General features: G+C 35.8%; 1 protein-coding gene across 2 annotated transcripts in view; it reads right to left on the reverse strand.

Annotated features, from left to right (window-relative positions):
• Positions 1-15,310, reverse strand: part of LOC105394929 (SET and MYND domain-containing protein 4) — a 34,210-nt gene that overhangs the window by 8,013 nt on the left and 10,887 nt on the right. For both annotated transcript variants that reach the window (XM_011566853.3, XM_038121939.2), the window contains one exon: positions 6,842-6,979. In XM_011566853.3, the coding sequence (XP_011565155.3) occupies positions 6,842-6,979 (138 nt within the window). The remainder of the gene's footprint in view (positions 1-6,841; positions 6,980-15,310) is intronic.

The following is a 15,310-nucleotide window of genomic DNA, read 5'->3' on the forward strand; positions in this document are numbered from 1 at the left end:
AGGTCGATAAGTACATATAGGTCATAGGTTAAATAAGTTTTATGTCAAAGTTCATCATCATTTAAATAATCATTAATTGAATAATAGCATTTTTCTATTAACAGTTTATGTAGTCTATTTTTGAACATTTGAAGATTGAGAATTTGTATGTCATTGGGAATTTTATTATATACTTTTGGTCCCATATATACTATGCTTTTTCTGACAAGTGCCTTTTTTGCCATCGGTAAACACAGAGTATTAGCATACTGTGATCTCATGGTAACTTCTCTTTTGCGTATTTCAGAGACTTTTAGAAAGAGTTTAGGGTTTTGTTTAACGAAAATTGCTACTTCAAGTATATACAGAGATGGAAATGTTAAAATCTTGAGTGATTTAAATAGTGGTTTACAGCTTTCATCACTCTTTATTCCACATATAGAGCGTAAGCACCTCTTTTGAGCCCTGAAAATAGCTTCTCTCTCCGTGCAATTGCCATAGAATATGATGCCATAGCGGAGCGTAGATGCAACGAAGCCGTGGTATGCCGATAGGACTGTTTTACGGTTCACTATGTGAGATAGTTTATAGAGCAAATATGCTAATTTGCTCAGTTTTTTGCATACCTCTGAGGCTTGCTCTTTCCATGTCAGTTTATAGTCAATTTTTAATCCCAGAAATTTTGTAACTGTGACGTTTTCAATAGGATGTCCATCATAATTTATATTTAAAAAGTCAGTAGTATTAGTATTTTGATAAAATGTCATAAATTTAGTTTTGTCAATATTTACTATTAATTTATTATTATTCATCCAATTGATAATGTCTTTTAAAGCCTGATTAATGGAAGATTCGTATATGTCAATATCTATACATTTAATAGTCACTGTGCTGTCATCAGCGAATAAGACCATTGGGTGAGGTATGTCTTTGGGTAGATCATTAATGTATATCAGGAACAATAATGGACCCAATATACTACCTTGAGGTACACCGCTTGTAATTTCTCTAGAGTCAGACATATATTTTATTTCTTTTTTGGCTGTTGGGCAGACTCTTGTTATTTCCGTTGTCTGTTTCCGGTTGCTCAGGTAAGATTCTAAGAGACTGAGAACATTGCCTCGGATACCGTAGGAATTTAATTTATTCAATAGAATTTTATGATCTACAAAGTCGAACGCTTTTGTCATGTCCATGTATATAGCACATATTGGCCTATTTTCATCCATGCATGTCAATATATCCTTGAGTAGGTCATACACTGCAGAATTTATAGTTTTTTCTTTTCGGAATCCCTTTTGTTCTTCTATTAGGATACTATATTTGTTGAGGTAGGATAATAGCGCCCTGTAGATAATTGTTTCAAAAACTTTAGAGAAAATAGATATTTTAGCTATTGGTCGGTAATATTTCATGCTATGACTATCCTCTTTCTTAAAAATTGGCTTAACAATTACAGGTTTAAGCTTTTCTGGGTATATGCCGTTGTCGATACATAAATTCATAATGTGGCTAAGATGGCCTGAAATTTCTGTGGAAACTAACTTGATTGCTTTTGTATGAATGTCATCGTATCCTACACTATTTTTATTTTTTAGGGACTGAATAGCCTTGTGGATTTCCTCTGGTGTTGTTGGCAACATGAACATTGAATGTAGGCAGTTATCAACTACTGAGCCTGTTCTTGGAGGAATATTGTTAGTTGGACTTTCAGTTTCTTGAATCTGGTCGATAAAATAATTATTAAACGCATTTGCGATTTCTGAAGGATCGGTGATAGTACAATTATTTGTATTAATTTTAGTAATTGATTCGTTTGGACAGGTATTTTTAGCACTTTTTATAATATTCCAGCTGGCTTTGGTTTTGTTATCCGAATTATTAATATAGTTATTGTTTTGTGCTCTTTGTGTCAATTTCGTAATTTTTTTAAATCTCTTCGAGTATTGTTTAAAAAGTGCTTTATTGTCAGTGGTTGGATTTTTCCTATAATTCCATAATGATTCACGTTGCCTTCGGCTGCATACTTTTATTCCTTTGGATACCCATTTGGGTTTGTGTTCAGATTTTATAGTCTTGTTGAGTAGCGGAAAGCAGAGATTATATATTAATGTGAATGTCTCAAGGAAGCGGTTGTAAGCATCATTGACGTCATCAGTTTCATAAACGTCTGAGAAACTTAAACTACTTATGCTAGATTTAAATTTGAGTAGGTTTTCTCCACTGAAATCCCTTTTTTCTACGGTCCATGATTGTATAGTACAGGTTTTTTTTACAGGTACTCTAAGTATTTGGGCTGTATGGTCAGACAAACCGTACTCTACTACCTTACCCTTGCATTTTTTCCCAGCGTTATGGGCGAAATTATCGATGCACGTTTTACTTTTCAGTCTAGTGGGTTCTCTTATTTCTAGGACAAGGTTGAAGCTGTGTAGTAGGTTTTGAAATTGCTGAGTTAGGCGATTGTTTTTTAGGATGTCGATATTGAAGTCTCCGCATAAGATTGTGTTTTTCTTATTTATACGCATACAAATTCTCAGTAAATCCTCAATTTTTTCAAAAAACGTTGCAAGATGTTTTGCAACATTTTTTGTTTTTGGTACTCTATAAATACATATAATTATAGTATCTAAATTAATTAGGTCTATGGCACAACACTCAAATATTCCAGTGATAGACAGTTTGGAAATATCCTTTATTTCTTTATATTGGTGTCCAGTCCGGACCAAAATACATGATCCACCTCGTTTTTGGGTATCTCGAGAATAGTGTGTTGCTAATTGGTAGTTGGGTATTGTCAGTAGATCCTCATGTCCTGCAGTCATAAAGTGTTCTGTGACACATAGTATATCTATTGTTTGTTGTTGTGATGTTAGATCTTCCAAGTGAACTGTTAAGCTATCAGTTTTTTTAAGGAGGCCAGCGATATTTTGATGGAGTATATTGATATGGTTAAACACGAAAAAGATTAGAATTATTATTTACTGATTGCGTGGGCTTTTGGTTATCTTCTTTGCTTGAATTGTTCTGTATATTTTTTGTTACGCTGTTGTTTTGTATAACATTTTGTGTCTTCAATGAGTTAAGTTCTTGATTTAGCGTCGACAGTACAGTTCTCATGCCTCTGTTATTTAGATATCCTCCATACTTTGAAAACATGTAGTTGTCATACGTAAGATTAGCATTTGAGTCGAAGAAATACGCATATCCATGACTCTCCACATCAGAGTAAAGTAGGTTATTGAATATTTCAACCCTCCAATTGTACATGGTTTGATGTCTTCCGCAGTTATATGTCGGTGTACATAGTATAACATTTGTATGACTTATATTTTGTATCGTAGCTCTTAAGTACCTAATTAATTCATGATAGTTATTTGTTTTGGTGAAGTCTTCCTCACCTATCATTATGATACAGTAGTCCTGGTATGTAAAATCAGTCAGTTTCTCATTTATGCATTTTAGTTGTTCTCTTATTCCAGCATTTGGTGTTAGGTAGTGCATGATCTGATAATCGCCTCCGTTGAAAATAGTCTCAGCGATATCCAGTACCGCATTTCTCTTATAACAACTCATAATACATAGCTTATTCCGAGGTTTTACTGTATTTCCGTGCTGTAGTGTATTCATGATTTTTTTACTGTTATCTTGTACAGTATGTGCAGGTTGTTCTGAATCACTGTGTGAAATATAATTTGTATTATTGGAGCTATTGGGTATATTTTCTAGCTGTGACTTTCTTCCCTTTCCTTTCTTCTTTTTCGGCGTCACGCAATTATTTTTAAGGCTTTCTGTTACCTTTCTACATATAATATTTTTTCTGCTCATATCATTCATTTGACTCTTCATCTGTTCTATTTCTAAGTTAAGATTAGCGATCTCGTTATGGGCCACTTTAAGTTCATTTTTCAGTTTTATTACTTCAGATTTTAGGTCTTTCATTTCCTCATTTTCTTCATCCGATAGTTCTGGCATGCTATTAATTGACGCATACGTATTATTTTTTGAAGGGTTACTTTCCTCATCAGTTTCATGGGACTCAGACTGTGTTCTATTCTTCTTTCTAAAGGTGATATTTCCGAAAAAACTCATTTTGTATAAGGTGTCTATTATTAATCATATAACATCAGCAATATTTTTCCAGCAGTTATATTTTTTCGTATAACGTAACGTTTCAGTCGGAAATATTTATTTCATATGGCAACACTGATTGGAAATTGTTATATTCTGTGATTATATTTGCGCGTCAACTTGACTTATGTCGTTCAAGTGTCAATGTTGTTGTGATTTGCGCTTGCGCACGATGTTTATTGGTCCTTATTTTGGAAAAACTATTAAGAATTTGAATAATTTGACCGTTTATATTGCTTCACGGCGAAAAGTATATCATAATATAGTCGATCTCACCGTTATTGAGTGATATAAATGTCTGGAACACACTCGCACAGGTTAGTTAGATGATTCTTTACAGGTTTCACAACTTGATGAGGGAAAAAAGGTAATATTTTCTATTTATTTGTAGCAGAGGTACACAATATCAATGTTTACTTTTTGGCATCACAGACCAACCTTTTATAGGTTTTTTATCACACAAACACTGAACTCGATGTTTTGTTTACGAAGTGTCGTCCGTCATCTGTCAACTGTGACAGATACGCAGTGCTGCCAACCTCAGAAACAAAACTGACCCCTCACATCAATGTGACAGAACAGTCAGGCTACCAACCTCACCGCAAAAGTGAAGTGACGTCACGTTTGTCACAAACGAAAAGGAGGTAGATAGATGCAAAAGCGTCTACCTACACCTCCAGATATTGCTCCGCTAGAAGTGAAAATGTTTAAAAACTCACGATGTCCGTAAGCTTGCCGCCACCGCTGCAATATGTTGTAGTGGAGTTTAAGGTGTATCATCACCTTAGATCAAACTTATCTCTGAATATACTCTGAAATACACTGCAATCCAAACTGTTGAGCGTGCATGCACGTGCCGCTTTGCTCACAACTGCACAACTTTTGCACTTTTTAACTGCAATTTATTATTTGTTAAGTATATCGAAGGACCACTTTCGCATGTATAAATAAAATGCGAAGTGGGTTTAGTGGACTGTATTTTATTAATTTTAAGTTCAAAGATTAAAATAGAGTTGCCGTCCATTACCAATGGAAAAACAAAAATCAGAAGGGGCGAATTGCCACATGCAAAAAATAAAGAAGAAATGACATTTGCAACACGCAGTGTTGCCAGAAATTACTCAATAATATCTACACTAACTTAATGTTTAAAAAATTTTTGAGCAGTATTGAATGAACGAACATTTACTTCGTTCTCATGTATAATCCAACTTAATTACGGATGTAATATCTAGGTTGCAGGTTTGTACAAAAATATGACATTGCAAATTTTGCTGTGTATTGCTTTGTTTACAAACCTAATTTTATTAATTTATCGAAGAATTGTGTAGAAAATAAGATGAAATGGTACTTAATGGTGAAAAGAAACATTTTGCGATCCGCCAGAATAACATTTACAAATCAATACGGCACATTTGCCCATTTTTCATAGATTGTTACTCCTTGGGCAGTGAATTGACACTGACATAGTGGAAGTGAAAACGGTGATTACAAGGCGCCGTTGGTGACAGCCCTCTGCCACCTGTAAAGGCGAAATCGGGAAGCGCTTCGTGTCCAGTGGTTTACTTGTCTAAGACTTAGGCCTAAAATCCTTTCTTCTTTTGAAGGAGACCTGTGCCCCAGCAGTCGGTCGAGATGGATTGTGATGATGATGTAATAATAAATAATGCGAAAACGTATTTGCTATAAAACAGCCATTAGGCTATGTCTGAAAAAATTGAACAACGCTCATAATTTTTCTGATGATAGGAATAACCCTCCGTATCATCCTAAAAAAATCTCAGATTTTTCCTATGCGTCAGTAATTTTATAAAAATAAAAACATTTCAAGTTTCACAAAACGGGGATATGATGGCACTTCAGGACTTTTTCCATCGTCTCTATAGGCATTAAAAAAAATATGACAGGTTTTGATGTGACGTTGTTTGGACGTTGTAGGTCTATGGATAGACGTGTGACCAAAGAGTATCTAAGGCCCGGGTCTCCTATTTACGCCTTAGGTCGCGTCCAGAGCGTCACGCCGTAGGCCGCGTCACGATGCTTACTACGTCTACGCGCCAACGTCGGCGTGTGAGGGAGACCGCATCAGTACATTTCTATAGTGACCATCGTGACGCGGCCTACGGCGTGACGCTGGACGCGACCTAAGGCGTAAATAGGAGACCCGGGCCTAAAAGCTGACGCCTGTCAATTTTTTCTTTTTTATTGCCCATATATTTTTATAGAGACGATGGAAAAAGTCCTGAAGTGCCATCATATCCCCGTTTTGTGAAACTTGAAATGTTTTTATTTTTATAAAATTACTGACGCATAGGAAAAATCTGAGATTTTTTTAGGATGATACGGAGGGTTATTCCTATCATTAGAAAAATTATGAGCGTTGTTCAATTTTTTCAGACATAGCCTTTTGTAGTAGTGACAGGCACTGACAGGTTAACCAATGAGTATACACCCACTATGTTTTAAGGTTCACAACCACAGTCGCGAGCACAACTTTTGATCCTCCGTTAACGTTGCGTATCGTCAAATGTCACTGTCAAAATGTAAGGCAATTTTTTTAGTTCCAAAAGTGGCATATGTTTGTGTAGATTCGAAAATAGTATCGAATCCTGTGCTCGCGACTCAGATCATCAACCATTGATCCCATAGAAAAAGAAATCGCATTGCGAAAAAGGAGTTAGACTAGAGCGGCAGTAGCTCCATTATTATTATTATTATTATTATGACGTACCCATCTCGGCGTGCACCCTGGCCAGGCGGTCGGCGGCATCGCGCAGAGCCGTGTGGTGCCGGTGCCACACCTGCTGCTTCAACTTGAACGCCTCGTGCAGCTTCTCGCACCGCTCTTCCAGTGTTGCAGCTTTCTCAGCTGGAAATAATTACGGCCGTTAAGTTCAACCCGCCAATGCCGTTCGATATGTCACTGGAACTTTTTCATTGCAAGTGAGTGTACCAATGGGGAAGAAAACTTACTGAGACTTTGGCAGCACCAGCGAGTGTGTCTTTCTGGTTCTGACCAATTACATTGTTATAAAAAAAATAAAAAAATTGAGCAGTAAAATAGTAACATTACAATTAAATAGTGTCACTGTTACCCGTACTAGGTCATCCCTGTATTACAGGCAACAGTGCCCTCCATAAAATAGCACAGTTTGTGAGTTTTACTACTACAATTTGGTAGACTTAATATAAATTTAACATGCTTAAAATTAACATGCAGACATAACCAATAAATTGAAACGTGTATTACAAAAACTTTATCACAAATAAGGTAAAACAAATGTTGTAAAATTATTTCTAAAATATAGAACTAGTATGTATTTAATAACTAAATATCTACTACAATAGATTAAATAATTAATGAAAATCCAGTATTGACTATATCCATGAGTAATTAATTAATTAAAATTATTTATTTTATATAAAATTAATTGCTATTTAATTTATTTTATTTAAAATTTGCATATTTATAATTAGATATTATTACAATAAAAATAAAAATACGCATATTTGATTTTTAGATTATTACTAGGCAATTGTGATTAGTAAATTTTCTGTTTCAGCATATGTTAACGACATTAGAAAAGTGGTAGTCCATTTTTTTAATTCAAATTTTTTTTGAGTATACAATGTGTTGAGTTGACTTAATTTATTATATAAAAATTTACTAATGGCCGGTTTAAAACCTCTTGCAAACTTAGTTCTGCAAGTGTCTAAGGGCGCCTTCAAATTAGTCGCTAAGTGTCGCGCGGCTGCAGCGCTGCTGCAGCGCTGCAGCCGCACTGCTGTCAAAATCCATATAAATTTTGTAATTTAAAAGATGCGCGACTGCAGCGCCGCAGCAGCGCTGCAGTCGCGCGTTAATAATTTATATGGAATTTAGACAGCAGCGCGGCTGCAGCGCTGCAGTAGCGCTGCAGCCGCGCGACACTTAGCGACTAATTTGAAGGCGCCCTAAATCGAAGACTATGTCCTTACGCCTTTTATATCTAAAGTTAGTTTTACCATGTTGTAGTGTAATAGAGTGTGCGTCAAGAACACAGTTCAAGATGAATGATTTCCTGATAGACAATATGCATGAGGAGTTGTAGACAATAGTTGTTGGGGTTCTAATAGGCAGGAATAAACAGTTGTTGGGAAGAAAAAATGGCGACTGAACCAACCAATTGGCCATGCTAACTTTCTGAACAAGAATGGAATGCTTAAAACTGTTTCGAGGAATATGCTTTCTGTACAATTTCTAGTTATCAGATTTTAAATTGAGTCTCTATTTTTTAAATTATTCAATAAAAACTAATAACCTTCCTTTGACCTTACCATTACATTTTTTTTGGGATTTATGCACATAATGCATTTGCCAATTAACAAAGTACTCTGTCTACAAAAAAACTGGCATTTATCTACAAAAAAACTGTTAACGTCAAAAGCAAACGTCTAAATCGTGTGTTTATATAAATCTTTGCCATTTGTTACAGTTAGAAGTAGAAAAATTGATTTAATTTATAGAAATGGCAAAGTAGAAGGAAACAGAAGGCCTGGAAGGAGGAAATTGACGTGGCTGAGCAATATAAAAGAGTGGGCCGGTGTAAAAACCGTGGAAGAAATATTTAAACTAGTAAAGAATAGAGAGCGCTGCAAAGAGAGTTCCAATGGTGGAAAGGCACTACAAGAAGAAGATTTATTTTTTCTACCTTGTTTTGAAACTCTACTACGAATAAATAATAAACGAGTGGATACTACGATGGCAACAAGAGAGGCTCATTTCGAAAATGCTGCCTCTCGAAATTTGCCTCGAGCTTAGCCCCTCGGCTGTCGACCAACCTTTATAAGGTGGGCAATAAATAGTCCACATATTATGTCCCGCCATCTCTAAAGATGTTACTGGTCTGCCGTATTTAAGTGAGCGATATTGCCTATGTGAACTACATTTATCTTGCTTTAACCTCAACTAAGTGTAAAAAAAAAAACGACAAGGATGGCATATAACCTATCGGCTGTTAAATCGGCTCCCAACCGACCTTTATATCCTTATAAAACCTGGTGCTCGATTCGCCTCATTGAGGCGCGTTATTGAAAAAATATTAAGTAATAAAAATGATCAATGAAGCGTACTGTTTTAATTTACTGGTGTAATATAATTAATATTTTGTACTAGTTTTCCTGTACCTCCTGTAGGTTGGCTGGTAGAAAATGCTCTTAGCATTAAGACCTCATTTTGTACATTTATTTCTTATATTTGTGCAATGTATGGAAAAATCGCAGCGTGTACTAAACAACTCTGGAAACAGTGTTAAAAAAATGTTGTGATGATTGTATAATTCTGTATAATGGCGTATGTGTATCGTTTTTGAAGGAGCATACTTTGAAGGTGATAAAATAAATTTGGATGAATAACAAACATTTTTTGTTTTATTGACCCAGTCCTGATACTTTTTACACAAAGTAGTACTTAATCTTGTTTCTCGTAATATTATCTACATAAATAATATATTAAGTAGGTATGAAGTAAATATACAAATTGTGGTATTTTTCTCCTACATCCCGGAAATAACGATATTGAATGATGAAATATGCAAAATGGCCGCCGACAGGTGAGGGGTTAACAATGTTATGATTTTAGAGTTAGATGACAATGACATTCTACCTCACTGACGTTAAGTAACACTTTTGCTTTTTTTTGTAGCGCAGGCAAGGATAAATCCTATAATGCATTTATGTGAATTTACATACATTCAGCCGGCCAAATTTTAAATAAATATTAAAAATAGTTGTAATGAATAAAATACAAAAATAACGAAATTAGTTTCTTAAAATGGTCTATATTTTCAAAATAAATTATAAAAAATACATATCATCATAGATTGGTAGCATGGCCAATTACAGCTGGGAATAGGCTACTGGACTCTTTTTTAAAGTAGGTCTAATATGATTAATAATCTCTCTATTAGACCAAAAAAAATAATCTACAATTTTTTTGGACCTTGCAAATCGCAAAACTTTAACTTGAAAGCTTTACTTTTCATATGAAATGAAATCGTTTATTTTTTCGACAAATATTAGAATTACTTGTCAAAAGTCATAATCTACCACCATTTCACAAAGGCCCCGTCATTACGGAGGAAAGAAAGTCAAAGTCAAAGTCAAAAGTCAAAGTCAAATTTTTTTATTCATCGTACAAATATAAAATTTTCTGATGAACGTCAATTTTTACAAATTACTCTCCGTTCGGATAAGGGGGGGCTCTTTCTGTCTAAGGAGAAGAACGGAGGCAAGAAACTCCTGAGCCATCTTTTCAAAAAAAGACTTAAAACTAGTTGGTATACAATACATATAAGCTTAATAATAATTATTATAATAATATGAGCAGAGCTAACTACTTATCACAGCCATGCATTAACGTCCTCTAAGTAATCATCAATTTTATAATAAGCTTTTTTACTGAGTTTCTCTTTAATGTAACACTTAAACTTATTCTCTGGCATTTGAGCAACTTCTGTTGGAAGCTTATTATAAAATCTAATACAGTACCCTAAAAACGATTTATTAACTTTCGCCAGACGCATCGCTGGAAAAGCCAGCTTATGCTTGTTCCTAGTATTAATGTCATGATTACTGCCAACTGTATCAAAAGTGGAAATATTCTTTCGTACATACATTAAATTGGCAAAAATGAACTGACATGGAACTGTAAGGATGTTAATTTCTTTAAATAGTTCTCTCAATGAATCCCTGGAACCAAGTTTGTATATAGAGCGGATGGCTCTTTTCTGTAATACAAATATAGTTTCAATATCAGCGGCTCTACCCCAAAGCAAAATGCCATACGACAATAAGCTGTGGAAATAACTAAAGTAAACTAATCTGGCGGTTTCAACGTCGGTCAGTTGTCTAATTTTCCGTACAGCAAAAGCTGCGGAGCTCAACCTTCCAGCCAATTTGGCAATGTGAGGTCCCCACTGCAACTTTGAATCTATAGTCATACCAAGAAAGACAGTATCATTAACTAGGTCCAATTTATTCCCATCTAGAATAATGTTAGTATCGCATTGTCTAACATTCGGCAGTGTAAATTTAATACATTTCGTTTTCTTAGAATTCAATAAAAGATTATTTACGGTAAACCAATCGTGTATGTCAGATAGAATAGAATTAATTTCATAAAAATTATTTTCACTTCTTTTAACTTTAAAAAGCAAAGAAGTATCGTCAGCAAATAAAACTATATTAGTCAATTTTTCAACCATAAAAGGCAAGTCATTAATATAAATGAGGAATAAAAATGGTCCTAGAATAGATCCTTGAGGGACGCCTATCTTTACATGAGCCCCCTGTGATTTAGTATTGTTAATATCGACCCTTTGTTGCCTCTTGTCTAAATATGAAGCTATCAAATCTAAAGCCTTTCCTCCTATTCCATAGTATCTCAGTTTCGAAATTAAAGTCTGATGGTCTACACAATCAAACGCCTTCGACAGATCACAGAAGACTCCAATAGCATCGTGATGGTCTTCCCAGGCGTCAAATATGTGCTTAATTAACGCAGTACCGGCATCGGTTGTTGATTTGCCTTTTGTAAAACCATACTGCTGGCTATGAAACAATCGAGCTTCATTGAAATGCAAAAGCATCTGATTGAGTATGACCCTCTCAAATATTTTACTCAAAACTGGAAGAACCGAGACAGGTCTGAAATTTGCAGGGTCCTCCATATCCCCACTCTTGAACAGAGGTATAATTTTACTCAATTTCATAAGATCTGGGAACACACCTTCAGCGATACATTTATTAAAAATGTTAGCCAAAATTGGGGCGATTTTATTAATAATAGAAAGAACAAATTTAACTGACATTCCCCACAAGTCTTCAGTTTTCTTCATATTTAAGGACTTAAATGTTTTTATAATAGTTAATGTATTAATATATCTGAATTTAAATTCCTTATCGGTTGAAGGTGCGTTCTCCTTCATCAGGGTTTCAGCTAATGTAGCTGAAGAATCTAGGTTGCAAGTAGTTTCTAAAGGAATGTTCGTAAAAAACTCTTCAAAGACTCTCGCCACCTCGTCATTTGATGTTATTATGTCATTGCCTACCTTTAAAGATAAATTAGTCTCGCGTGTTCGATTCTTCCCCGTTTCGTTATTAATAATATTCCAAATGGCCTTAGATTTGTTAGCCGAGTCTTTAATCTTGTTATTAATAAAAATTGTCTTCGCACAGTGACAGACACATTTGTACATTTTGCTATATTTCTTCACATAAGATTGAAAGTCAGGGCGGAGTATGAATGTTTTCATCTCATACAGATCATATAATGTCGCCCTGCTTTTGCGAATACCATCTGTAGCCCAGTCACAAAATTTAATTTTATTGTCTATCAAAACTTCCTTCGTTTCAAAATTACTCTCAAACTCATCAGCTATTATCTTAAATAAGTTAGTATACATCTCATTAGAATTGCAATCTACTTTAACCTTCGGAAGTTTTTCGTCTAGTTTCTTCAAGTAATTGTCAATTTTCTTTGTAGTAATCGGTCTGCATCTCACCTTAGTTTTATTTGTCTTGTCAGTGTTTACTAAGGTAATGGTCTGCCCACTGTGGTCTGACCTCAGACAATTTATCACACTACTGTCTTTAAACTCACAGTTACAGAATATGTTATCTAGACAAGTGGCCGACGTGGATGTAATTCTAGTTGGTTCCAGAAAGACATTAAAAAGATTAAATGATTTAAAAAGTAACAGTAATTTCGACCTATTAGGAGAGTCACCTAATAGGTCAACATTAAAGTCACCACACACTATTACTTCCTTTTTACTATTGGAAGCTAACCTTAGAACATCCTCCATGACAGTCTCAAAGGTAATGAAATCACCAGTAGGTGGCCTGTAGGTACATACTATTATATACTTGTTTAGCTCTGCACATGAAATTTCTATATGGTGTTTAACAGAAAGAGCAACTATGTCCTTTCGTTCTTTACATTTACAATTTTCTTTAAGAAATATAAGTGACCCGCCATGCTCGTTGCACTTTCTGTTAAAACAGCTTATAAGTTTGTAATTTTTCAATTGGAACATCATTTTATTCTCGTCTAACCAATGTTCTGTGATACATAAACAATCAATGTTAAATTTTTCGGAAAATAGTTCTAGTTCTAACAATTTAGAAGAAAGACTCTGAATATTCTGATGTACTAATTTAAATTCATTCTTAAATGTCTTGTCCTTTAATAGTTTTGAGCCGAGAGAGCAGTGAACTGAATCAATCTTTATATCAACGCTATGATGCTCTCCCGTTGTCTGAGAATCTAATTTAAATCTACTGTACTATTACTATTATCAGTATTACTACTGACGGTGTCAATAGGGACACAAGTTTTCTTCGTTATAATGCTTATAACTGAGTTAATAAGATGAGCTACTTCTGTAGCTAGACGTCGTTTCTGATTTGAGGACAAAAATAAACTGTTCCAAGTCAACTTAAAATTATCTACGTACAAATTAGTATCAAAGAAATTGATACAATCAGATTTACAACATGCATTGTACATTGTTTTATTGAGGCTACATGTCATATAATTGCATTTGTCAGGCAGTGTGCATGAGTAAGGAAATGCACAAACAAATACGTGTTTTGTAGGAAGGCCTTCTAATATAGCAAAACTTCTATGTATGTCAGACTTTGACACCCCTAAACTATTTCCCACCATAATAAATATAGTTGTTTTGTCAGTGTGTGACCTCTCTGAAATCAATTCAACTATTTGTCCGAATGTAAGTTCTGGGTAACAATAATTAACAACTTTTCCATTTACATGATTACCCAACATGTGCCCGAAATCCTTGCCAAGCCTATCGGAATATATAACTGTGCTGTAATCCTCGCTTGAATTGCTACTACTTGTAGTAAGCCTTGTCAAGGAAGTGGGTGACATCTTAGGTAACTGCTTATTACCTACTATTCTACTAGCTGCCTGAGCATAGGTGGGTTTCCTATGAAATTTCTTAGTGGAGGCCTGAAAAACATCTGCTGCCGCCGATCCGCTCTGGATGACCTCTGAGGGTGGCGCGGCCGTCGGGAGGCTGGTGGTGGCCGCCAGGAGTCTGGTGGTGGCCCTCGGGAGAATGGTGGTGGTCCCCGAGAGTCCGGTGGTGGTCCTCGAGAGACCAGTGGTGAGTCCAGTGGTGGCCAACGGGATGCTGGTGGTGGCCGCCAGGAGTCTGGTGGTGGCCCCCGGGAGGATGGTGGTGGTCCCCGAGAGTCCGGTGGTGGTCCTCGAGAGACCAGTGGTGAGTTCAGTGGTGGCCAACGGGATGCTATTTGTGGCCTCCGAGGTGGTGGTGGTGGCCTCCGGAGATGCGGTGGAGGCTTCAGCAGGTGAAGACTTCTCCGGCAGCATCTCAACCCGAACTAAGCCCACACTTCTCAGCACCAGCAGCTGGTTTTCATACTCCACAGTTCTCTGGTCTAGGACAGACTTCAATGTGGCCAGCCTAGACTGTAGCATAGCCATGTTGAACTCGCATTCTTGGTTGTTGTCTGCGAGTTTCTGGTTGTAGTCCGACACAGTCGAAAGAAATGGCGAAAGAAACTCCTCGAGCATCTTTTCAACTTTTTCCTTATATCTAATACAATTTTTTACTCATTTCTAGTAATAATAATCCATAAACAGGCGAAAACGGTGACAGCCATATTTGTTTATAAATTATCACTTATGTGATGTCACACGGGTAGAAAACAATCATTTGACATTTAAATAATGACAACAAAGCTACGAGACTAGATATAAATATGTCAGAGTAATTATTTTCAACCTTTCCGACCTCACATCCTGTCACTTCGTGACCGTAATGGCTGATAGCGTTTTCAGCGTTCATTTTTAGGGTTCCGTAGCCAAAATGGCAAAAACGGAACCCTTATAGTTTCGTCATGTCCGTCTGTCCGTCTGTCCGTCTGTCACAGCCGATTTACTCGGAAACTATAAGTACTACAGTGATGAAATTTGATAGGAATATGTGTTGTATGAACCGCTACAAAAATATGACACTAAATAGTAAAAAAAAGAATTGGGGGTGGGGCCCCCCATACATGTAACTGAGGGATGAATTTTTTTTTTTCGATGTACATACCCGTGTGGGGTATCAATGGAAAGGTCTTTTAAAATGATATAAAGTTTTCTAAAAAACATTTTTCTTAAAGT

The sequence above is a fragment of the Plutella xylostella genome, chromosome Z (genome assembly GCF_932276165.1).
Source record: "Plutella xylostella chromosome Z, ilPluXylo3.1, whole genome shotgun sequence".
Taxonomy (NCBI): domain Eukaryota; kingdom Metazoa; phylum Arthropoda; class Insecta; order Lepidoptera; family Plutellidae; genus Plutella; species Plutella xylostella.